We start from the raw sequence: 26,107 nt of genomic DNA on the forward strand, positions 1-26,107 counted from the left end.
CTTAGGGTATAAATTGCCTGTGGGTTTTTTGTGGAAGCCTAAGGAGAAGCATTTGAATTTTGCTGAAATGGTAATTGGTGATAAACAAGTTATTGAAATGGTTGAAGATATGATGAGGAGAAAGTATAGACAAGTGGATATTTTTGTGGTCCAACCAGAAAGAACTTTGGAGTTGGAATGGAGTAAGGAGAAAGATGCAATTCCTTATATCCCATAACTTTCTAAGAAGACGGTGTGCACTATAGAAGAGTTTCCTGATGATACAACTATCCCAGTAGATGTAGTGGTCAACCCATTATCAGATGATGAAGATCCTTGGTTTGATCACAATGAAATTAGATATGAGGATGGTCCTAAAGTTGTAGACATTGACTCTGTGAACTCTGAAGATGAGGACCCATTTTTTGTTGTCAATATGCCAGAGGAATGGACACAATCTAGATGTGTGATTGAAGACTTGCCTGATGATGCAGATGTATTTGTCGATGTGGTTGTCAATCCAAAACTCAATTGTGCTGCAGAAGAGGCCCAAGTTGGAGAAGAGGTCGAATATGAGTATGAGTATAATGATTTTGGCCCAAGTCAACATGATGAAGCTGATGTTGGTGAGAATATTCAGAGTGAAGGTGATGTTGGTGAAAGGGGTCTAGAGAGTCAGCATGATGAAGCTGCTGTTAATGAGAATGGGCAAAATGAAGGTGAAGCTGCTGTTAATGAGAATGGGCAAAATGAAGGTGAAGGTAATGAAGAGTCTGAATTTGTTATGGAGGAGGAGGAGTACATGCAGAATGAGGGTGAGGCTGAATAGATGTTTGCTAATGCTAATCCTGCAACATGGTGGCATTCAGTTACAAACGGTTGTAGCCAAGCTGATCCAAATGATGATGAAGGTGCTTATGTTAGTGAGGAAGACCTACAAAGTTTGTCTAGTTCAGATGAGGATGGTAATGCCAGGAAGAGAAAAAGATCCAACAACCAATTCAATCATGCAACAAACATAGATAACTTCAGATTTAAATTAGGCATGCTTTTTGCTACCGTGGACCAATTTAGAACTGCATTGAAGGAGCATTTTATTAAGATTAACAGGGAGTATGTTTGGCTGGACAATGACCAAAGTCGGGTAAGGGAAAAATGCAAGAGTGCAGGCTGCAATTGGGTCATTTATGCAAGAGTCCAACTGTCAGACAAGCGCTCATTTAGGGTAAATACATTGGTGGATAGGCACACGTGTGGATTGGTTTTCAACAACAAACATGCAACCTCCAATTGGCTTGCAAAGCATTATCTTGAACAGTTCAAAATAAACCCAAACTTAACTTACACTGGTTTCATGCAGCTAACAACACGTACTCAGTTTTCAAGAACAACAAGGTCAACTTTCTACAGAGCAAAGAATTGTGAAAAAGTGATGTTAGAAGGGACTATAAGGTGTTGACCCAAGATTTGGCCAACTGACACGGAGTCAAAACGTGGTTGATATAAACGAGTGTATAGAGAAAACACAGTAATTTATAGTGGTTCGGCCCCAGGATCTGGTAACGATCTACGTCCACTTAGACTGATATTGATATAAGAATCAGAAGGGTGATCAAAGAACCAGGGTTCAATGAGTTTCACACACCTCTGAAGAACAATACAGGTTTACTTGGAGAATTACTATAGTTTTGAATGATTCTAAAGCGAAAAAAAGGTCCCTTCCTTTGAGCTATCTCTTGCTATTTATAGGCTCAAGGAGGGTTACAAGAGATTGTTACAGATATTCTTCCCTGAATAATCGGATATCCAAAAGATTGTATGAGATAAATTCGGGATTCATAAAGATCTTCCCATAAAAATTTCCTTGTACACGGAACCATCGACCAGACTGGTCGCGGGTAAGAGGGCTTACCCTGCCTCTACCGTGTCTTCTGGTCGATACTCTAGCAGACGCTTCCAGGTGTCAGCCACGTGTCTAGAGATTATTTGCCACATCACCAATGCTGATTTATTGGATAACATTTGCCCCCCAAAGTTTATTTACTACGAACAGTAAATAAACTTTGAACGAACGACTCTTAAGTAACCCCTCCTGACGTGTCAGAACCCTTCGTTTGTTCTTGAAAAAAGCAACCCACCTCTGTCTAATCATGTCTTTTTGAGTTCCCCAGAAATGATTTCGACGACCATCCCGTTTCCCCATGCTTAGAAAAAGGAAAACTAATGATTACACTTTTTTAATATCAGAGAATACTTATATAAGACCGTCGAAGCCTCTTCTTTCTTTTTACGCACGCCATTATCTTTGCAGAAAACCCTAAAAACCAGAGCTTTAACCTTCTCTGGAGACTGTTTTCTTGCACTTCCAAGACTCAGACCGTGGGCTCTTTAATCTCCGAAGACCTTTCTTCCACCTTCACGATCACTTTTCTTGGTAAGTTTTCGAAACCCCATGCTTCTAATTTCTCACGGTGCATGCTTCTGATGGTGTACTGTTTAAGTCTTTTTGTTTATGGTTTAAGATGCTTGTAGACAGGACGTTTTGTAGGCAAAATAGATTTACGAGTTAGTTTAAAATCCAGGATCATGCTCTTTAGGATGTAAAACCGAAGTAACATTTCGATTTTTAAGCCAGTTGAAAAATAAATTTTTCCCGCCCTAAGGGGAGTTGAAAAAGCTTTCTCAGAAAAACTTTTTACTTTCACCCTTTGATCTGTTTTTCAAACTGTTCGTGTAGAAACATTTAGCTTTTTGATAGAATGCTATTGTATAAAAGCCCAACTTTTATACTCGACCAGCGTTATTCTAAAAAGCTTTCTAAAGTTCTATTTCCTCACCTCCCCATTCTTCTGTTTGCAGACTTTAATGCCATATTTGTGGGGAGGTGAAAGACCCATCAACGACGACCTTCTTGCCCAGCTGCTCAAGGGAGAATAACAACCAGCTGTACGTGTCCACGAGATTCCTTTCTCGCGATCTTCTTCCAGACCCCGTCCTTCCTCCCAAATGGCCCGCTCCAAGTCTTCTGGCAAGAAAAGGCCCGAGTCTGAAAGCAACCCTACTTCTCCTGCCCAGCCTGATTTGCAGGCTAGGGCTCCCTCGACCAGTGGTCGAGAAAATCTCGTTCCTGACCCTAATATCCAAACTAGGGCTCACCCTCGTCATCGAAATCCGCCTGATGTCGAGTGGTATACTTCCCCAGCCAGTTCAGTGACCCTTCGAATGGTCGCTAACTGCTTTAGGAAATTCCCCCTTACGGGGATAACCATTATACGTCCTACCGCAGACCAGAGGGCTAACCGTCCAGGAGGGGCGAATAGCGCCTGGTCCCGGTATCACATTGAGGCGGGAGCTTATCTCCCTCTTCATCCCTTTTTTGTGGGGGTGGCCAATTATTTCGGTGTCGCCCCCTTCCAAATAACTCCAAACGGATATAGGATGCTGGCCGCACTTTATATCCTATACAAACTTAACAAATAGCCAGAACCTTCGCCCCATGAGGTCAACTATCTTTTTGACCTTAAGTCTAACCCACAGCACAACGGGACGGGCTTTTTCCACTTCTGCCACCAGGAAACCGGCCGGACGTTCTTGAGTGGCACTACCCATATATCAAACGTGGGGCACTACAATAAGGAGTACTTCCTTACTCCAGACATAACCAGTAACAACTTGGCCTTCACGAGGGGAGGTAAGAACTTATCTTCGACTGGTCGATACTTTAACATAGAGTGTTTCCTTTCATTTTTCTCAGACTTAATCTGTTTTTTCAGGCCCTTGGTTACGTCCGACCCCAACACCAGACATGGTGTTGAGGTCTAACACTCTGGCCAGGATGTCTGATGCAGCAAAATGTGTCAAGACCCTGATAACTGAAAAGAACTTGAGGTCGTCTGGCCTCCTGGCTCCTCGCCATGAAAATAGAGGGTCCGTGGTGGACGAAGCCACTGTCGAGGGGGTTCCCGAGCAGCAACCTCCTGTGCCTCCTCCTAGGAGGAGGCCAACAGGAGTTACGATCAGGGAACCCATGGGTAGCCCTTCCGCAGAAAGGCCTTCTGCTCCCCAAGGCAAGGGGAAAGAAAAGGCCAAAGAGCCTATTGTTGACTTGGGAGAATCTTCCGATGACAATGGTAAAGTTATTTCGCTTTTAAATGGTTTGCCAATTCCCTGTCATATGTTTGACGGGGATGGTAACTTTACATATGCTCCAAATCTAGGGCCAGACTTCTTCATGCCAGATAATGAGTATATGACTAATAGAGTCAATAGTGTAGCGACCAGTAGTTGTAGCTCGGGTATTTACTTTATTACCTTATTTTTGTTGTATAGCCTACTTTCACCTGCTTCTTTTTTCCTTAACTTCTTGTGTTTACTTGCATGCAGATATGTCGACTCCCAACATCTTCGACATGTACCAGGCTGAGGATGAAGAGGAAGTTCCTCAACTCCAACGGAAGCCTAAGAAGAGAACTGGTGAATCCACTCGAGGCCCTCCAGCCAAGAAGGGTCGATCAGAAGACCCTCCTCAGGGCACGCCAACTGGGCAAAGTCCCGCGCCTACTAGGCGAACTCCTACCCCTCCTCCAGTTCCTTCCGAGCAGCAAAACGCTCTTGCCTCGTTGAACCCTCCAGCCGCACCTGCCAGAGAGCAGCTTTCTCGTGAAGAGGCTCATGGGGCCAGACTCATGAGCCGCGCCATTCGATCTGCCAGGGACCGCCTCGATCGCATCGGCAAAGGCGACCGTGTTAGGGCCGCAATGGTCCAAGCTGAAGAGCTGCCAGTCGACCAGATCCTGAATAGGGCTCTGAACGAAATCTCCAGTGTAAGTACTTCTTTACTCTCCAAGCTTTAGTTTTTTAGTCCTTATGATAAGTTCTAACTCCTTTTTTCTTTGTACACAGGCCTTACTTTCTGCCACTACTGCTCGTACCCGAGCCTAGGCTTACCTCGAGCAGGCCGAGGCAAAAGCCATCGAGAGGTATCAGGTGATGGCAGCCGAGGAGCTATCGGATGCTGAGGCTAGACATGCCAAGGAGTTGGAGGCAGTGGTCCGAGAGAGGGATGCGGCGGTGACCAAGCTGTCAGAGGCTGAAGCTACGAAGGAAGCAGCTGTCAAGTTGAGGCAGGAGTACCGAGATTTCAACAAAGCTCATCTCCGCAAAATCAAGCATCTGGGGGAGGTACTCAAGACCAAGGACGAGGCCATTCTCACTCTCAGGGGCAAGGTGAAGCAGTTGGAGCTTGACAACTCCAAAAATCTAGAAAAGTACAAGAGGACGACACTCCGATGTTTCTACAATTTCTGGAAACACAATCAGGGTGCTGACTTTAGTTACCTTTCAGAGGAAATCAGAAATGCGGAGTTGGCTCGATGTGCTGCCCAACTGGCCGAAGAGGAGGCAAGAGCTGCGACCCCTGCCACTCCAAGCATCGCTGGTGTTGAAGAAGAAGTTGTCGAGGACGTGACTAACCAGGATGCTGCCCAGGACCCTCCGGCCCCGAATGCCTCTTGAATTCTTCTCATTTATTTTTTCTTCTTTTTTTTTTTTGATATACGACCCAAGGGTCGTGAAGTAAAGACAATAGTTTCTTTTTAAACTTTGCTGCACGGGCAGTAAATCCTTTTACCTGAACAGTTACATCCAAGCAACGATGCTTGCGGTGTAAAAGCTTAAATCTTGATGCTATAATATTTTTACTTATTATAACATTTGTCCGTATGACCGAACTTAGCATAGTACTTTGCCATGATTTAACAAAACATAAATTTTGAAAAATACTCTAAGTACTGTAGCATGCTTTCACTTATTTTGTTCATGTGTTTACATACCTTGAGAGTATGCTTTGCTATCGATGTGCCTTATATGCCCCCCAAGTGATCGAGGAGCCTTAGGTCCTTGGTCACTTGCCCTGACCATGGCCTGTTCGAACATTTCTGTTCGTATGAAAATTGATACTTGTAATACAGCAAAACAACACACGTAATGAACAAATACTTGTAAATATAAATTCACAAAGGTTGGCAAGAATGACTGGCTGAGCTCAGTCCCTTATAATCTCGTATTAAAAATGGACTAAACATGTCTTTACGAGTGATTCTTTAATAGAACCTTACATATACGAGCAGTTAGCCATACAGCGTGGCTAACCCTCTTTGCAAAACTTGTAAAAAAATTGAAAATCTTTACACAAGCCAGTCCTTTAAAAAGGACTGTTTAATGATAATACTTGCGCAGATGTTCTCCATTCCAATAACGTGGAACGAGATCTCCGTTTAAGCGTGCAAGTTTGTAGGTGCCTGGGTGAAGGACTTCTTCAATCTGATAAGGTCCTTCCCAGTTAGGTCCGAGTACTCCAGCAGTGGGGTCGCGGGTATTTAAGAAAACTCGTCGTAGCACCAAGTCACCGACGTTGAATTTTCTTTCTTTAACTTTGGAGTTAAAGTACCGGGCTACTTTTTGCTGGTAAGCAGCAACTCGGAGTTGAGATTTTTCTCGCATTTCGTCGATCGAGTCTAGGGACTCCATCATTAGCTGGGTGTTCTGGTCCTGGTCGTAAGTCAAACGCCGATGTGAAGGGGGATCTAACTCGACAGGCAACATGGCCTCATATCCATAGGCCAAGGAAAATGGGGTATGGCCTGTTGCTGTTCGGTGAGATGTTCTATACGACCATAGGACTTCAGGCAGCTGCTCTGGCCACGCTCCTTTAGCTTCTTCAAGTCTTTTCTTCAGGGTGTCTTTGAGAGTTTTGTTCACGGCTTCCACTTGCCCATTCGCTTGGGGGTGTGCGACTGAAGAAATTTTTTTAATAACGCCATGCCTTTCGCAGAAATCGGTGAATAAGTCACTGTCAAACTGGGTCCCGTTGTCTGAAACTATCTTCCTTGGCAGACCATACCGGCATACAATGTTCTTGATGACGAAGTCAAGGATTTCTTGGTCGTGATGGTTGCGAGTGGTTCAGCTTCGGCCCATTTGGTGAAGTAATCGACTGCCACAACTGCGTACTTTACTCCGCCTTTGCCTGTGGGCAGGGATCCAATCAAATCTATCCCCCACACCGCGAAAGGCCACGGGCTCTGCATCTGTTTTAGTTCATTTGGAGCTGCTCGTGGAATCTTGGAGAACCTTTGACATTTGTCGCATCTTCGTACATACTCTATCGAATCCTCGTTCATTGTTGGCCAGAAGTAGCCTTGCCTTAGAATCTTTTTTGCCAAACTCTGCCCCCCAGCATGATCCCCGCAGAAGCCTTCATGCACCTCCCTCATGAGTTCCTTAGCTTTTTCTGGTGTAACGCACCTGAGTAGTGGCATTGAATATCCTCTTCGGTACATAATGCCATCGACCAGTATGTACCTAGCGGCCCGCCTTTGCAGAGTTCTGGCTTTGTTTCTATCTGTTGGCAGTGCGCCATTCATTAGATACTCCAAGTATGGCCCCATCCACATATCTTCTATACGAATCTCCATATTGGCCTCGGCCGCTTCTATGCTTGGCTTACTCAGTCTTTCTACTAGAACTATGTTCAAGGTATCAGCATCCTTTGCGCTCGCGAGTTTAGCCAAGGCGTCTGCATTCGAATTCTGGTCTCGCGGAATTTGCTGGAGGGTGTACTTTGTAAACTAGGCCAGCAAATCTTTCGTTTTATTCAGGTAGGACATCATCTTTAAGCCCCACGCTTGATATTCTCCCAGGACTTGATTCACGACTAGCTGAGAGTCACTGTAAATATCAAGCGTCCTTATGCTCATATCTTTGGCCATTCTCAGTCCAGCGAGGAGTGCTTCGTATTCCGCTTCATTGTTTGATGCTGCGAAGTCGAACCTGATTGCGCAGTGAAATCGATGCCCTTCTGGCGTTTTCAATATTACTCCCGCTCCAGCGTGGGATTCGTTGGATGAACCATCCGTGAATAGCTTCCACGAAGGAGTTATGTCTTAAGGTACGGGCGCTTCAGGCTGATCGCACTGCTCCCTGTCTGGGAGTTCGGTGAACTCCGCAACAAGATCGGCCAAGACTTGTCCCTTTATTGCTGCTCGCGGTGAATAAGTTACATCGAACTGCCCTAGTTCGACTGCCCATTTTAACAATCTTCCAGCCGCCTCAGGTTTTTGGAGGACTTGCCGAAGGGGCTGGTCGGTTAAAACTGTGATAGGATGGGCTTGGAAGTAAGGACGCAACTTCCTGGAGGCTAGAATTAAGCAATATGCTAACCTTTCGATTGGCGGATACCTTAATTCTGCACCAATCAGCCGTTTGTTGATATAGTAGACTGCTTTCTGTATGCCTTCTTCTTCCCGTACCAGTACTGCACTAGCAGCAACTTCAGTAATCGCCAGGTAAATATACAAAGTTTCTCCTTCGACTGGCTTTGACAAGATGGGAGGTTGCGCCAAATGAGCTTTTAAGGCCTGGAATGCCTGCTCGCAGTCTCCCGTCCATTCAAACTTCTTATTGCCTCTGAGTAGATTGAAGAAAGGGACACATTTGTCAGTTGATTTGGAGATGAATCTACTCAGGGCAGCGATCCTTCCGGTCAAACTTTGTATGTCTTTGATTTTCTCCGGTGACTTCATGTCGATCAGGGCTTTTATCTTGTCAGGGTTGGCTTCGATTCCTCTTGAGTTTACTATAAACCCTAGAAACTTCCCTGATCCGACTCCAAAGGAACATTTGAGGGGATTTAACTTCATCTGGTACTTACTCAACACATCGAAGCACTCTTGTAGATCCCTCACATGTCCTTCTGCTTTTTTAGACTTTACCAGCATGTCATCCACATATACCTCCATGTTCACACCGATCAGTTCCTTAAACATGTGGTTGACTAGTCGTTGGTAAGTCGCACCTGCGTTTTTCAGTCCAAAGGGCATGACTTTGTAGCAATACAAGCCCGTATCGGTCCGAAAGCTGGTGTGATCCTCATCAGGGGGATGCATGCTAATCTTGTTGTAGCCTGAATATGCATCCATGAACGAGAGGACCTCATGTCCTGCAGTCGCATCGACCAGCTGGTCGATCCTTGGGAATGGGAAGCAGTCTTTTGGGCAGGCTTTATTTAGTTCTGTAAAATCCACATAGGTACGCCACTTGCCGTTAGGCTTGGGGACCAGTACCGGATTCGAGACCCACGAGGGATAAAACGCTACCCTGATGAATCCATTCTCCTTAAGTCTTTCGACTTCTTCTTTCAAGGCTCTTGATCTATCTTTATCGAGCAGCCTTCTCTTTTGTTGCACGGGTGGGAAAGTTTTGTCTATGTTCAAGACATGGCTGATTACCATAGGATCTATCCCCACCATCTCTTTATGTGACCAGGCGAAAACTTCCTGGTTCCTACGCAAGAATTCCACCAGCGCATGCTTCGTGGTAGGCTCTAAATTTTTCCCAACCTTCACGACTCTAGTCGGGTCTTTATTGTCGAGTTGGACCTCCTCCAGGTCCTTGACGGGTCCAACATTTTCTTCAAAATCCCCAAAGTGAGGATCCAAATCTCCATCCTCACTTTGGGCAACACCCTATTTTTTGACTTCACCACCTGATTGGGCTTGCGTATCTACTGCCATCTGCAATTGGTCTGAGGTAGTGCTCCTCGGCGTTCCACTTTTCGCCTTTGTGATTGAGGCGTTGTAGCACTCCCTGGCTTCCCTTTGGTTTCCTAAGACGTGTCCTACCCCCGCGCCTGTTGGGAATTTCATGGCTAGGTGCCACATAGAGATGACGGCCCATAGACTGACCAGTATGGGTCTTCCGATAATGGCGTTGTACGCCGAAGGACAATCGACCACTACAAAGGTGGCGAGTAATGTCCTTGTTGCGGGCGCTGTGCCCGTCGTTACTGGAAGCTTGATCATTCCGGCTGGGGCGACTCCTTCTCCAGAGAAGCCATATATTGTTTGATTGCAGGGCTCCAAGTTTTTTACGGACAGCTTCATGCGTTCCAGTGTTGACTTATACAGGATGTTCACTGAACTTCCTGTATCGACCAGTACTTTTTTTACCATCATATTGGCCATCTGGATGTCCACGACCAGCAGATCGGAATGTGGGAACCGGACGTGTCGAGCATCGCCTTCAGAGAAGGTCATCTCATCCTCCTCTGACCGAGCCTTTTTTGGTGCACGGTCCTCCACAGTCATCATCTCGATGTCCTGGTCGTGGCACAGAGTTCGAGCATATCGTTCTCTGGCCTTTTCGCTATTTCCCGCGAGGTGCGGGCCTCCACAGATGGTTAAGAGTGTTCCAGCAACGGGGGCAGGCTGTAATGGTGGTGAGCATTGGCATGTGGACGCTTGCTCGTTGCCACCTGGAGCTTCTCGTTGGGAACTTCCCGAGGCCCGTACGTACCTTCTCAAGTGTCCTTGTCTAATAAGGAACTCAATTTTGTCTTTTAACTGGTTGCATTCGTTAGTGTCGTGTCCGTAGTCGTTATGGTAACGACAGAACTTGGTAGTGTCTCTTTTCGAAATGTCCTTTCGAATGGGTCCAGGTTTTCTGTAAGGCACACTAGAGCTTGTGGCCTGGTAAACCTCTCCCCGAGACTCAACGAGGGCAGTATAGTTAGTGAACCTAGGTTCATAACGATTACCCTTGGCTCGTTTGTTGTCGGAGGAGGAGGGCTCGTTATACGGCCGTTTCCCACCATTCTTGCCATTACCGTTGCCATTTCCGTTACCTTTGCCGTTGCCATTAGGCTTAGAACCATTGGTGGCTTTGGCAGGGTCGGCGGCTTTCTTACCCTTGTTCGAGGGTTTTCCATCATCAGCAATGGCCTCTTCGAGCTTGATGTAACGATCAGCTCAGTCCAAGAACTCCTGGGTTGTTTTAACTCCTTCCTTTCGGAGACTTTTCCAGAGGGGAGAGCAAAGTTTTACCCCTGCGGTGATGGCCATCATCTTGCCTTCGTCTCCTACTGTTTTCGCTCCAGCTGCCGCTCGCATAAAACGATGGACGTAATCCTTCACTGACTCTCCGTCCTGCTGGCGAATCTCGACTAGCTGGTTTGCTTCGGTTGGATGCACACGACCCGCATAGAACTGTCCGTAGAACTCCCTTACGAACATTTCCCAGGAAACTATGCTTGCAGGCGGAAACTTAAAGAACCACTCCTGGGCCGCTTCAGAAAGTGTTGCAGGGAAGATCCTGCATCGAGCGTCTTCGGACACTTTCTAAATGTCCATCTGAATCTCAAACTTATTCACATGCGAGATTGGGTCCCCATATCCATCAAAGTTTGGGAGCGTAGGAATCTTGAACTTGCTGGGAGTTTCAGCATTAGCTATCCTCTGGACGAAAGGAGTGCCTTTCCTCCTATCGTGGTCGATGTAAGAAGTCCTTCCTCCGACCAGCTGCTGCACAGCCTGATTAAGTGCGTCTATCTGGGCTTGCACTGCGGTAGGAATTGCGGTGGCCTCCGTTGCTGGGGGGACGTTCTCGCCGTGCCTCTCGCGACGATCATTGAGCACATCTCTCAGGTCCTCCTCTCTTCTTCGCTGCTCGCTACCACCGAGCCGGTTGAAGACATTATTTTGTCTAGGCTGCCCCCCAGCATCCCGTCTATTTGGCTGGTCGTCTTGAGGTATTTGGCTCCTGCTTTTACCTCTTTCTCCATTCTTCCCGCTGGCATTTCCCTTGCCTGAGTCAGCTTCATTGTATCCATGGCCATCTCTGAATCTTGACTGGCTATGGTGAGATCGGCTGTTCCCTCGATGCCCGTTCTTGGCTGAACCATCCCGAGCATTAGAGGGTGGTCTGCGCTGGTCGTGGTGTCCCCGTGCATCAGCGTGCCGTGGGGGACCCTGGACCGCAGAGCCTAACTCTGAGTCTCTCCTGTTGCCAGGAGGGTACCGACCTCTGTTCGGTAGGTTCGGCCCATCATCCCCATGGCGTCTAGGGTTGCGAGGCTGATGCTCGGCCCTATTCTGCCTCTGTTGCGGGGGATTACCCCGAGCAGCTTGGGATGGTGGCTATACCTCAGGGTCCTGTGGGACATCGTCATGAGGCATTTGAGGCTGCTCGGGCCTTTGCAGACTTGAAGGCTGAATCGGTGGGCTCAGATTAGGACCCTTTTGGAGTGGCCCATTCATCGGCTGGTCAGGCTGCGAGGCAGGTGCAGCTTGATTTCTAGCCAACAGCAAGGCTGCCTCCAGGGCTGCCATGGCTTCACTCTGGCGGCGATCCACCTCTGCTTGCCTTTCGCTCAACTCTGCGCGCTGCCTTTCGATCTCCTGCTGCTGCCGCGCCATAGCTTCAGCGGCGGTTTCCTGACTGGCCCTCAGATTAGCCAGTTCTTCTTGCAATGCGCCCAGAGTACTCTTCAGCGTCGCGTCATCCATTTCCTCTTCTTCAAAATCTAGTTGCGGCTCATCTTCCGCTATGCTTGCAGGGGGAGGAGGAGGTGGTGGATTCGACGGTGCAGCGGCGGTTGCCTACCCAGTTTTCTTTCCTGCTTTCACCATTAGTTTTCTCAACAGCAATAAATCAAACTCTCAATGAAAGCACCAGAATGTTGACCCAAGATTTGGCCAACTGACACGGAGTCAAAACGTGGTTGATATAAACGAGTGTATAGAGAAGAACGTAATGACAAAAGTAAAGAAAACACAGTAATTTATAGTGGTTCGGCCCCAGGATCTGGTAACGACCTACGTCCACTTAGACTGATATTGATATAAGAATCAGAAGGGTGATCAAAGAACCAGGGTTCAATGAGTTTCACACACCTCTGAAGAACAATACAGGTTTACTTGGAGAATTACTATAGTTTTGAATGATTCTAAAGCGAAAAAAAGGTCCCTTCCTTTGAGCTATCTCTTGCTATTTATAGGCTCAAGGAGGGTTACAAGAGATTGTTACAGATATTCTTCCCTGAATAATCGGATATCCAAAAGATTGTATGAGATAAATTCGGGATTCATAAAGATCTTCCCATAAAAATTGCCTTGTACACGGAACCATCGACCAGACTGGTCGCGGGTAAGAGGGCTTACCCTGCCTCTACCGTGTCTTCTGGTCGATACTCTAGCAGACGCTTCCAGGTGTCAGCCACGTGTCCAGAGAGTATTTGCCACGTCACCAATGCTGATTTATTGGATAACATAAGGGAACAATATGCCATATTGGAAGATTATTGCAAGCAACTGTTAGAGACAAATCCTGGGAGCACATCAATATTGAAAACCAGAATGCAGGATGGAAAGAGGTTATTTGAAAGGGTGTATATATGTCTTAAAGCTTGTAAAGATGGATTCCTAAATGGTTGTAGGCCCCTTATCTGCTTGGATGGTTGTTTTTTAAAAGGATATTGCAAAGGAATGTTATTAGCTGCAATTGGCATTGATGCAGCAAATGCCATGTTTCCAGTGGCTTATGCTGTAGTGGAGAAGGAGTACACAGGCAGCTGGACATGGTTTTTAAATTTATTGAAGGAGGATTTGAAGATTGATGAACCAGAGAGATTAACAATGATTTCAGATAGGCAAAAGGGCTTAGAAAAGGCATTAAGTACTATATTTCAAGGTTCGGAAGTGAGATTTTGTGTGAGACATATGCATGCCAATTTCAAAAGGCAATTCCCTGGACTCTTACTTAAGCAAATGATGTGGGCCGCTGCAAGGGCAACAACTACAGTGGAATGGAAAAATAGGATGAATGAAATTAAGCAAGAGAATTTCAAGGCGTATGAATGACTGATGAAAAAAAACCCAGAAGAATGGACCAAGTCTCATTTCAGGGAGCATGTGAAATGTGACATTCTTATTAATAACCTCTGTGAAAGTTTCAACAATGCCATTCTTGATGCCAGAGATAAATCTATTATCACTCTGCTAGAAAATATTAGGCATTGGATGATGAGTTTGTTCTGCAATAGAAGAATGAGTGTCTCTAAGTGGGTGCATCCTGTTTCCAAAAGAATTATGGACATCATTGAGAAAAGCAAGAATGTTTCTAAGCATTGTTTCCCTATGCTTGCTGGAGGTGGTAAGTTCCAGGTAAATTTATTGCAAAGCATCAATGCTCAGTCATTTGTTGTGAACTTGGAAACGAAAACATGCACATGTAGGCTATTCCAATTGTCTGGCATACCGTGTGGGCATGCTTTAGCTGCTATCTGGTTTTCAAACCTAGATCCAGTGGGATTCATAGATTACTACTACAAGAGGCAAGCATATGAAGCAACTTATGCGACACCAATCGAACCAATGCCTAGCCCAGATAAGTGGCCTGACACTGGTCTGAATCCGATACATCCTCCAACAGAGACAATTTTACCTGGAAGGCCTAAAAAGTCTAGAAACAAAGAGGCAGATGAACCACCACCTACTACTGCAACAAAGGCTAGGAGAGTTGGCCAAGTTAATCACTGCAGCAATTGCAAGCAAACAGGCCATTCACGAGTAACATGCAAGAATGCAACTATGGAGGTAATCTTGGTACACGGTATGCCAGACTTGTATTCATTTGCAGTTAAAATGAATGTGATTTGCTTAAGTATGATGATTTATGTTTTTGGTTTAATTACAGCCTGCAAGGCAAAAAAAGAGAGGAAGACCACCATCTCAGAATCCTACTACTGAAACTATTAAAAGGAAGGAGCGAGCTAAGAGACAGAAGCAAAGGAATGGTGGTTCCACATCTCAGACCAACTAAGAAGCTGCTATTTAATCTTAAACCCTTTTGATGTAGAAAACTTGTTTTCTTTTTGGTGTAGTCGCCATACAATATAGGCATTACCATACTTTTGACATGTACATATTCAGTCTGACTTTATCAATATTTTGGGACATCTTGGCCATTAGGAATACTTTTGACATGTAGACATTATGCTACTTAACAATATGTCATATGTTTGCTTTGTAAAGTTGAAAATATTAATCAATGACAAAATATCTGGTTTGGTGCATCATTCTATTATGCTTGAAAGCAACACTAAATAAATGTATTTCTCTTACATTCAATGAAGCCATGATTTTTTTTCAGGGAAGGGTTGAACACTAAATAAAATACATCATTTTTATTATGCTTCAAAGCAACACTAAATACAATAAACAGGGAAGTCGAACATTACATAATTTTTTTCAGCCAATACACAATTACAAAAAAAAAAAAAAACAACATCATCTTCCTCACATTTCCCTTTACCAACCAGGAACTTGCATGAACTCTTCCATCCAAAATCCCATTCATATAGCCACAATTTTGACATTGAAAAGGCTCCACACTAGGTTCAAAGCAAGACTCATATTTATCTTCATATTCATAATATCTTCCCAGATCACCATCAAACTCACGTACTCTTCTTAGCAAACCAGGTATCATCATCTTTGACCTTTCACACATAGGGGGGTCAATCCATTGGAAATAGTTACAACCCCCATTCCACTGTTCACAAATAGTTTTCTTGAATTAATTTATTTCCAAGCTAATAATATATAAAGGAAAAAGAAGACAAAAAATATAAACAGGCTCACTTTCATCCTATAGCAAGATTTGAACCGTCTCCCTGGATTATCATCGGTCCAAGATGTCCTCTCCACTGTTTCTGCCCCACAATCACAATGCTTACGACAAGCTTGAAATACACCTTGTGCCCTAGATCTCGACGACCTCATTTTAGCTCCACCTCGGTTTATTGATTCGCCCCAAGACACACTTGGGTCTTCCCCTTTCATCTCTTCTCTCTTCTTCTTCTTCTTCTTCTACAATGGAGATCTCTCGTGCATATAGTATTTAAGGATTTAAAGATTTTTTTTTTCCAATCAATAATTAAAAACTTACCTGGGCTAAATGATGTGTTTGGTTTTGTACACGCAATTGGCCACGTAAGCGTTTTTAACGCTGTTAGGGGTAAAGTAGTGACGGAGACACAGTTCATGTGGGTTTGGGTATATTCACCGCGAAAAATAAAGATTGGGTGTATAAGTGGAACAACATGTAAACATTGGGTATTTTCGCCGGTAAAAACCCTTCTTAAAATAATGTTAGTGAGATCTTTTAAACTTTCGTAGTACCAACACATAAAAGGGAAGGGGGATACGATCGAACATATTTGGTACACATGACCACATTAGCAGATATACATGTACCACAAGTTATTTAGTGCACTACTTTCTTCATTTATATTTGGTACATATGATCACATTAGGAGATATTTATGTACGACAAGCTACTTAATGCACTATTATATATACCAGTTTTATTTAGAAAATGTATTAATTTATTTTTATTATATTTCTTTCATTGTCATATAAATATTAAATAAATAAACAATAGTGTATATGTCAACCTCGTTTTTCGTCAAAAAATGTTAACGTGGTTCAGCAGTTTGTAATCTATTTACGTCCACGAGTCATTATTATTATGAACTCTGTGTGAAAGCTTCAAGCAAAAACAATTTTGCAGAGTCTTTCCCAGTAAAAAATTGTGCGTGTCCACAATGATCGAAGCCAGGCTATTTATAAGCATGGTTACAAGAATATTTTCCCCCCAATTTAGGGAAGTTATAATCACATATTTAAATTCAAATAAATATCAAAATAATCATAATAATACAACTTAAATGCATTATTTAAATAATGATCCCATAAAAATAGGGATTTGACACACGGTCATAACAAATCCCAAAGAAATAGGGATTTCCAACAATTTTTCGTGTGGTAAACGCATCATCGAGCTCGAACATTGCTTCAAAGCGCTTTCAAGATCACCCATAGCCTTGACTTCATCATTCCAGTTGTCGCTTCATCCTCCCTCGCTAAGTCTATCGAGCTCATCCTTCGGAGAAGGTTAATTCCTTCTAGCCTGCAATTCATGCTTGAACGCTGATGGTAGATCTAGAACCACGTGGTTATGACATTGCATGATAATCATCACAAGTGTAATGTGGAAATTCATTTATTTCGAGCCTATGCTTTTACGAGCCTATATTTCGAGGTCATTTACTTAATCTTGAAATTTTGGTGTAATATTTTTCCTCTCAAAAGTATTGGTTTGATTCCTATGAGAAGGAAAATTTTGAACTTCACTTTCGGGAAACGTGCCTTCCTACCATACTTGAGTGTGGACAGGTGTCCTTAGGGGATTGCGTATTGAGAGTACTTGTGTACTCTTTTCTCTACACACGCCCTTTCTTATTCCCCTTCTTGTCGCCAACCTTCGGAATTAAACATGGTCCATTGGATCACGATTCAATCCGCTTCAAGGGCTTAGATCGATTTCCCAATGCCACCTTTTCACCTATTTTCCCCTATTTAAACTCCCATTCATCTCCTCCATCCCCACTTTACAATCCTATCTTTCAGAAAGAAAACTCAAACCAGAACCGAATGCTCTTGCATTCTTTCTCAGAAGAAACGAAGGGAAATTTCAAGAATCTCCAAATTCCCCACTCGATCTCCTTTCGAAAATGAGTTTCCAAGGATTTTCTTGCACTGATACTACCAGTCGACTCTCTTATTTCCTCATCAAATTTCTACGTGTAAGTTCTCTGATCTTACCTCTTTTTTTATGGTTCTTGCCATGTTCTTGCAATAATTACTGTATATAGGAGTTTTTTGATTCATAGGGTGTGTAAGTTTGATGGGTAGAGACCTGTTTAGACAAAAATTGGTAAAAAAACTGGTAAAAATGGCTTCTTTTAAATCATAGGGCAATAGGATATATGTTTCGTGTAGTGTAAGGAATAAGTTTTTGAATTAGGATTTTAACACACATATCCCGATGAGATCTCCTCTTTAGGTAACTGCCCATTTCTTAGAAGTTTTGTATACTCCAAATTAGAAGTAACCGTCCCACTTGCGCGTGAACTCACTCTCAATGCATCAAGCTTTTAATAGCTTGGTTATGGCATTTGAGTAGTATAGCTATTTCGAGCCTTCGGGCTTGATTGATTTGAACTTGTCATCCCGAGTTATCAAGTTTTTACCTTCCTATTTTTCTAAATAATGGGCCCTCACCTTTTTCTTTCTTGTTAGATGTCGCAGTCTTCAGAGAATTAATGGGGGCCCAATCTTGTGATTTCTTACCACCAACAATTTACTCAAGTTGAGTCTCCATTTTTCCAAAACCAGTGGCTGATTCGGGAGTGTAAAGTGCACCTCAAATGGGAAGCCATTCGTGCCCATTTCTGACGTCAAATTGACGAGGTCGAAAAGGGAAAAAGAAGGAGATTATGATTTGTCGTACATCCGGATCCAGACCCCGAGGTCCGACCAGTTTTGTTATATCCCAAGTGTAGGGTCATAATAGTTTTTTCTTCAGGTGAACTCTCCTTCAACTTCATGGAGAGTACATCGAACCAAAGAACCACACACATCGCCTCCAAAGTCCTTTCCGCCCCGGCCTCGGAGAACTCTTTCTTCGAGGCTGAACATTACCAGAGTTCCGTCATGTTCACCAGGAAGATTTCAAAACTCATGTTCTGCCACAGATTAAAACTATCTGGCAAGCTTGTGTGTCAGCCCGCCAGCTCCGACAAAAGGAGTTGCTTTGCTTTGGGTGAAAACAACCCAGAGAAGAAAATCGATCTCGTGGTCTGGAGTCGCGAGCACATGCGTACTGGGGCATTACTACCTCTAAGGGACTATTTTTGGAATTTTATTGACTACGTCGGTATTGCCCCATTCCAGCTCCAGTCTAACTCATACAGGGTTCTGGTAGCACTAAGGTTTCTATACCACGAGATGAAGTGGGATGGACCCTAGGCAAGTGAGATCCTATATCTCTTCTACCTCAAAAGTAATCTTTCTCGAGCTCATGGTGTGGATGAAATTTATTATCTTTCGAGCTACCCAAAGGAGAGAAGGTTGTTCGAGGACATCCCCATCCATCCTCCCAACTTCAAGACCATATTGTTTTGGACTAACGGTCTCAGTCCGTCCAGATTTTACTCGTTTCAACGGATTCGTAAGTATTCTGTTGTAATGTCCCAAATTCCCTAATGTGGCTTAGTGCCTAGATTAGGGGACCAGGAGCGCCATAATTGATTTAATATGTGTGTGATTATATGCATGATTATGTGAGTTATATTATTATATGATGGTATTTGCATGCATGTGGGCCCATTTCTTATTAGAAGGGCATTTTTGTAATTTTGACCTGTTGAGGGCATAATTGTATATTTATGTGCATGTATGTGATATATGGGAAATGATTTAGTAATTATTTGAGGAGGAGTAACGGGAATTGGAGGGCGTTAATTATGATTAATGGGGTAGGTGACAATGACGAAAACACCCTGGGGTGGCTTTGAAGGTTTTAGATGGCCTTAGGGGAATTTGGTCATTTAGGCCATTAGATAGGCTTAACTAAGGCTGGCTGTAGAAGGTACTAAGGCAGCAAAAATAGAGGTTCTCTTCTCTCCCTCTCGATTATTTCTTTCACTCTCTTGGATAGCTTTTGAGGCAAATTATGAGAATTGAAGATTGAGGTCTTGAGGCTTGGGGTTTAGGAGTAAAGTGCAGCAACTAAAGGTGTTAATTCTGGGATTGAGGTAAGGATTTTCAGCTTGAACTTTAAGGTTTTTACTCTGTTTTTATGTTGTTTGAAAGCTTGATAGTTTGATCTTGGAGTTGAGTATTTGAAGGTGTTTGAGGTGTTATGAAGCTTGAGTTTTTCTGTTAGATTGGTGGTTATGTTGTATTAATGATTGGTTATGATTTTGGGATTTTTTTGATGAGTTTTGGCTAAGTTTGGATTGAGGAAAATGCAGGGGAGTTGGGTATGCGGGGTCAAGTCGCGACCGAGTTCATGGATGTCGCGACTTGAGTGAACCCCAGAGCCTTCAATAGGCTCTGTCTGGCAGGCGCACCGAGACCTTCAAGGGCAAGTCGTGGCCCACCCTTGGCACCCAGACAGGGGGTTGTCTATCTGGGGGTGCGCCACGACCCTTGGGGGCAGGTCGCGGCCCGCCTTAATCTTTTGGGCCAGGCATGATTTTGCTTAGTTTTAGGCGCAGGATTTTAAACTTGATGGCTCGAGATCGAATCTACTATCCATTTTTGTAGGATTCGAGGTCTCGGGGGCTGGGTTTTAGTCCATGAATCTTTTATTACTCATTTTATTGATGGGATTTCATATTTTGTTATGATTAGGTGACCGCTAAGGGCCTAAGGACAAGATCATTCTCAAAGGTTGTTTTTAACTTATTTTACGCTCGAACTTGAGGTAAGAAAACTGCACCCATCTTGTGACATGCATGATTAGAGCTTGGCTCGAATACTGAACATAGTTTTAATTGGGCGTTGGCCCTTGTAAATGCACATAATTAAGATTGTGTCCACGAATATTGATGAGGCATGTTGAGTGCTCTATATATGGACATTTGTTGCAGTGTGGATGCCTGGTTGCATCGCTTGTGAGTGGCGCTGACTTATCAGTCAGAAACGACAATAGTGCTGAGCACTGGTCGTATGGAATTTAACTTATGAGTCAAGAGCAGCAATAGCATATTGAACGCTGGTCGATATGATTAGATCTAATCAACAAGAGCATTAAATGCTTGACCGACCTATTGGTCGAAGAAAACTAAAGCGATTGGCTAGTCTATGGCTAGTTACTCAGAGCCAGGGCTAAAAGGCTATGATGACTTGACGGTCACATTGCTTAGGGTGCAGGACCCCAGCATGTCTTATTAGTCATCTATTTAGGGCACAGGACCCCAGGTTGACTGAATAGTCATCTATTTAGGGCGCAAGACCCCAGAATGACTTAATATTCATTGATCCAGGGCGCAGGACCCATGGATGACTTAACAATCATCGTTTGATTAGGGATGCGAGCCCTAGAACGATTACATGATCGTTATTATTATTTGTATACATGCAATAATAAGTTTTCTTGCTGAGCCTTGGCTCACGGGTGCTATGTGGTGCAAGTAAATGGAAAGAGAAGCTTACCCAACCTTGAGTGGAGAGCTTAGGTGGTGATGTGTACATATGCGGCCGCTTGACCACCATGGCCAAGGTGTTTCTTAGGGGAACTAGGGTTTAACCCTATTTTTGTCACTTAGGTCGGCGGATTGTAACTTTTGAACTGTAATGACCATTTTGGATTGTAAATAACTTTGTATACACTTTTATGGGATTCCATGTACATTTTAATGTTTTTAATGAAATATATCCATTCCTTTTGACCGAGATTTTTACCCTGGCCCATTAATAACTCTTAGATGCACGTTTATGGCCTAATGTTTCGTTTAGCGAGTTAAGCACTATTTAAAGTACACAGTGTGATGGTCTTGGCTAACCAGGGTGTTACATCTATCGTAGTTTTCTTTGATCTCATTTCGAGCTCGTAATGCTCATATAAATTAATTGTTCAGCCAACTACCACCGCCCACAACCTTTAAAAGACATGAAATACCACTGGGAAGAGATTCTCATGCTCCCGTATGGCCGGTGGTCCGTCAACTACCTCCTTCAAGAGGACAGGCTTTGATGATGCAGTCTCCTTGGTGAAGGAGAGTCTCCAGAAAACATCGGGATTCGAAAGTTTGTGAAATGGGAAGACATCCCTGTACAAACTGCTAAGCTTCCCTCTAGGAGGAAACAGTTGAGCTCACAAATACGCAGTCCCATTCCCCGCTTAATTGAAACTTCATGCCTGGGAATTGAAGCACAAGACGAGGCCTCGATGATCTCATCTAATGGAGGTAAAGTTATGCTAGACCTATCCAAGTGGTCTCCCACCCTTCTTAGACAAGAGCCCAATGTTGTAGTTCTGTTGAAAGATCTCCAGAATAATTTTATGGTTTGGTCGGGGGTAGATCTTAAGGTGCATAAGTTCGATAGTTGGTTGGGGAGATACCAAACAATGTATAGGTTAAATGAAGTTTGGGATGGGATAGCAGTCCAATATGGGACTAGCGATTATAGGGACCTATCAAGGATGTCCCCTACTTTTAGAGAGGGAACCCCCTTAGGCTCGTTTGGAGATAGGGGGATTTCCTGGTCCCCAAGCCCATGCTATAAGGAGTCCTCTAGTTAGGTTCCTTTTACTTAGCAGTTTCAATGTTGGTATTATATATATATATTTTAAAACATTATCAATCTTTAATGTTAGTTGTTGTTAACTGAGTTTTTTAGAAACTATAAATATATTGAAAGATAAGAGCTAGAAAGAAAGGCTAAGAAATAAATAAGATCACAGTTTTTACGTGGTTGGGGCGTTAATGAGCCTTAGTCCACGAGTCACTAGTATTCGGCTTTAGAGAGTTTTGAGAATGGAGGTTTCCTGCAAGTTCAGCAATTTTTAGCTTACAAGAGAAAATCTGGGATCCCTGCTATAGTGCATCACTGATCCTATTTATAGGCACTCATATCACTTGGGTCGGACTAATCCGGGCCCAATAAGGATATAATTACAATTTCTCGGTAATGGAGCCATAATACAAGAAATGTAACATAGTTAAAGGTTGTTCATCTGGGTCCATTGGGCTGGCTTAGGCATGGTGAAGCCTTACAACTGTCCTGTGTATGTTCACATTGACTGATCCACGTGGGCTACCAAGGAGATCCTAGGGACAAAATCTGTCAGAGTAGTGGCAGTATAGTTTCCTAGGAATAGTGTACGTTCCGTGAGTACCCCATTCTACAGGATAGTTAGGGAGACAAACTATTGGATTTCTCGGGGACACGTCAGCTATAGGAAGCACTGGGCTTGTTCTATCCGACTAGGTGATCCAGGTTTATTTACCTAAGTTCTGGTTCGTTTACTAGGACTCAGGTTCATTTACCAAGGTTTGATGGCGTGCTTCTATTGGATCGCACTTGATGGGATCTGTCTCTTGGAATGGATCATTTGCTATCATAATTTACATCTTGGAGGATATAGACTGAATACGATCAGGAAGGCGATTGGGCCTAGACCTTAGTTCTGGCCCCTTCACTATGCTCATGCTACTTACTAGTAACTGGATTTGGTATGGTTCGAGCCGACGGGGTTTACTTGTTCATTGATCACTGGGCCCAGTGTTGAGTCTAGTTTTTGTCTTGTTTAGGTGATGTTTTTAGTAGTCTTTTATTTTGTTTTTCTTTCATTTAGTGCATGTTTATGCTTTGTTTGTCTGTCTTTGTGAATATCAGGAAGAATTGAGCACTTGGAAGAAAATGTCAAAGAAAGGGAAGAAATAACCAAGTTTTTCATCATATTTAGAGAAAGAATGGATCTCAACATAATTTGGAAGTGTTGGTGAATTTTTGGGATGAAAACTTGAAAAATTGAGAAATCCCTTAAGAGCCACGGCATGAGCAATATAGAGCCGCGGCTAGGTAATGAAAATGAACCACTGTTTTGTTGGAGATCTTCGGGCCGCGGCATGGCTAGAGAGGGTTGCGGCATTGATGGGCATTTTGCCCAGAATTCTTCGACGCGGGCTGCGGCATGGCTACATAGGGCCGCGACATGGAAAGAGCATTTCGCCCAGAAATTTTGACACGGGCCACGGCATGGTGCACATAGAGCCGCGGCCCGCCTCTTTAAAAATTGAGTCCTAGGTTTTAATATGGCGAAAAAGAAAAGAGAAAAGACACGTACGGACGGTGGATGAGCTCTGGTTTTAAAGGCTGAAGGCTTGGAGTATTTTACATGTTTTTCTTCTTCTTCCTGATGTTATCTTTAATTTTTGTTGTGATTAGCATGATGATTATGAACTAATTTTCTGTTTAGGATGTTTAATTGAATCACTTGAACCCCTGTTATGAACTAATGCAATTTCAATTTTCTTCTTCTTCAATCTTCTTCAATTCCATATAACCTGTTCTTATAGATTGATTATTGATTGGCCATCTTTAGTCATATACATATGTTTTTAAGTCAAAATCTGAGAAGTGAGATTTAAATCTGCTGTGGTTATATTGGACATAATTCTAATTTAGAACGAAAGTATCTGAATTAATTGTGTAACTGTTTATTAAGTTGTCGAGATTAGTGCTACCTTTGTGGTTCAATTTACCATAGAAATATAGGAAATTGTCACTTAGGTTGAGTTTATAATTCATAGTATGATTATAGGCTGCTGTATCAACTTGTTAATTGAATTAGGTAAAAAACAAGAAGAACTCATACTTTGCATTAGGGAATAATAGGGAGGATTTTTGATGAGATTAAATATCCTATTTGTTTATTCAGTGGTTAAATTAAAAGTTTTACTATTAGTTGTTATTCCATTTACTTTTCAATTATTGTTTCTGCACTTTATAGTTTCTTTTGCTGTGTTTATAAAAATCAAGAATTTTAATTTATCAAATAGAACAAGAAATTAATTGATTGGTAATTGATAAATAAGTCCTTGAGGATGATACTTGGTTTTACCATTTTATTATGAATTGCGACTGTGTGCACTTGGATAGCAAAAATATCGCAACAAGTTTTTGGCGCCGTTGCCGGGGACTGAAAATAATTATCAATATCAGTCTAATTAATTTTTATTCTAATTTGATTTTAATTTCTCTTGTTTGTAATCTGTTTAGTTGCTTAATTTTTCTATCTCAGGTGAATTTTGGTATATGCGTGGCAGAAGAGGAGCAGATAGTCTTGTTCCTTTGAATCCTGAGATTGAAAAATCTTGCAAGCAAATCAGAAAGAACAAGAGGGAGGCCCAGAAATCTGTGAAGATGGCATAGAATGATGGGGATGGCAGGAATGTTCTAATTCCTGGAGTTGTACAAGGGGGTCAGGCTCAGAACAATGCTGAGAGGAGCCTGAGAGATTATGTACTTCCCACTCTGACGGGAGTACAAAACAGTATACGCCCACCAGCTGTAGAGGCCAACAATTTTGAAATCAAGCCAGCTATTCTACAAATGGTGCAATCCTCTGTGCAATTTAATGGGTTGCCTTCTGAAGATCCTCACACCCATTTGTCTAATTTTCTGGAGTTGTGTGAAACCTTCAGATATAATGGGGGTGATGACGCAATTAAACTGAGGCTTTTCCCAATTTCTCTGAGGGACAGAGCTAAAAGTTGGCTGAACTCGCTGCAACCAAACTCTATTGTCACCTGGCAAGATCTAGCTCAGAAATTTTTGTCAAAATAAGCTCCCCCCCCCCCCCCCCCCAAACTTTTGTCAAAATTCTCCCCCCCGTCCAAAGCTGCTAAATTGAGGGGAGAGATCAACAATTTTTGCCAGAATGATGGAGAGTCTTTGTATGAAGCTTGGGAACGGTTCAAGGAACTCTTGAGAAGATGTCCTCATCATGGCATTGAACAGTGGATGCTAGTACAGAATTTTTACAATGGTTTATGTCCTACAACCAGAACCATTATTGATGCTGTAGCGGGTGGCACTTTTATGAGCAAGAACGCAACTGGTGCGTATGAGCTGCTAGAGGACATGGCCATAAACAATCATCAGTGGTCTGAGGAAAGATCATCAGGGGCCAGAAAGGTGGTTGGGGTGCATGAGCTGGATGCAATCACTGCTCTAACAGCACAAGTAGCCTCCTTGACGAAACAGTTACAACAGAGCACTGTATCTGCTAATGCGGTTCAGATGGCAGTGAGGTGTGAAATGTGTGGTGGTTCTCATTTTATCGATCAGTGCCCTATCTGTATGAATAATAACACTCCGATGGATCATGCTCAAGTTCAAGCGGTGGGAAACTTTCAAAGACCATTCAATAATCCATTTTCCAATACCTACAATCTGTGGTGGCGAAATCACCCCAATTTTTCTTGGAAGAATAATCAAGGCCAACAACCTCAGTTTCAGGGCCAATTTCAGAATAACATGTCTCATCCACCTATGCATCAAGCTTCTTCATCACAACAACCTAGGCCTCAACAATCAATGAATCAAGCTCCACCTGAAAGGCCTAATGAACTGCAAGCTGCATTGTTGACCCTCACCAATACTCAAACTTAGTTTATGACAGAGACTAGATCTTCCATCAGAAACCTGGAAACACAAGTTGGGCAGTTGGCCAATATGCTCAATAACAGACCGCAGGGAAATTTGCCCAGTAATACTGAAGTCAACCCCAAGGAGCAAGTGGGAAGCAAACTGAGCAGCCTAGACCTCCACAGGCAGTGGTTCAGAATAAATAGATGGGTGAACAGTCTGATTCAGAAAAGGTTACTGAAGACCACCAGCAGTCAGAAAAGAGTCCGCCAGTTGTTATTGAG

General features: G+C 43.3%; 1 protein-coding gene, 1 long non-coding RNA gene and 1 other non-coding gene across 3 annotated transcripts; 1 reads left to right on the forward strand and 2 right to left on the reverse strand.

The window, feature by feature from the left end:
- The first annotated feature begins 13,676 nt into the window (after positions 1–13,676).
- LOC133785254 (uncharacterized) lies at positions 13,677–14,784 on the forward strand. Its single transcript, XM_062224504.1, has 2 exons — positions 13,677–14,408; positions 14,509–14,784. Exons 1-2 carry the CDS (start codon positions 13,677–13,679, stop codon positions 14,632–14,634), a joined length of 858 nt encoding a protein of 285 aa, XP_062080488.1. The 3' UTR covers positions 14,635–14,784.
- A 75-nt stretch (positions 14,785–14,859) lies between these two features.
- Positions 14,860–15,582, reverse strand: LOC133784091 (uncharacterized). Its single transcript, XR_009871124.1, has 2 exons — positions 15,456–15,582; positions 14,860–15,366 (listed from the first exon to the last, which is right to left on the reverse strand). It is a non-coding gene; the product is annotated as an uncharacterized LOC133784091 (long non-coding RNA).
- A 9,497-nt stretch (positions 15,583–25,079) lies between these two features.
- On the reverse strand, positions 25,080–25,186 carry LOC133787276 (small nucleolar RNA R71). Its single transcript, XR_009872306.1, has one exon. It is a non-coding gene; the product is annotated as a small nucleolar RNA R71 (small nucleolar RNA).
- Between the last annotated feature and the right edge of the window lie 921 nt (positions 25,187–26,107).

The sequence above is a fragment of the Humulus lupulus genome, chromosome 6 (genome assembly GCF_963169125.1).
Source record: "Humulus lupulus chromosome 6, drHumLupu1.1, whole genome shotgun sequence".
Taxonomy (NCBI): Eukaryota; Viridiplantae; Streptophyta; class Magnoliopsida; order Rosales; family Cannabaceae; genus Humulus; species Humulus lupulus.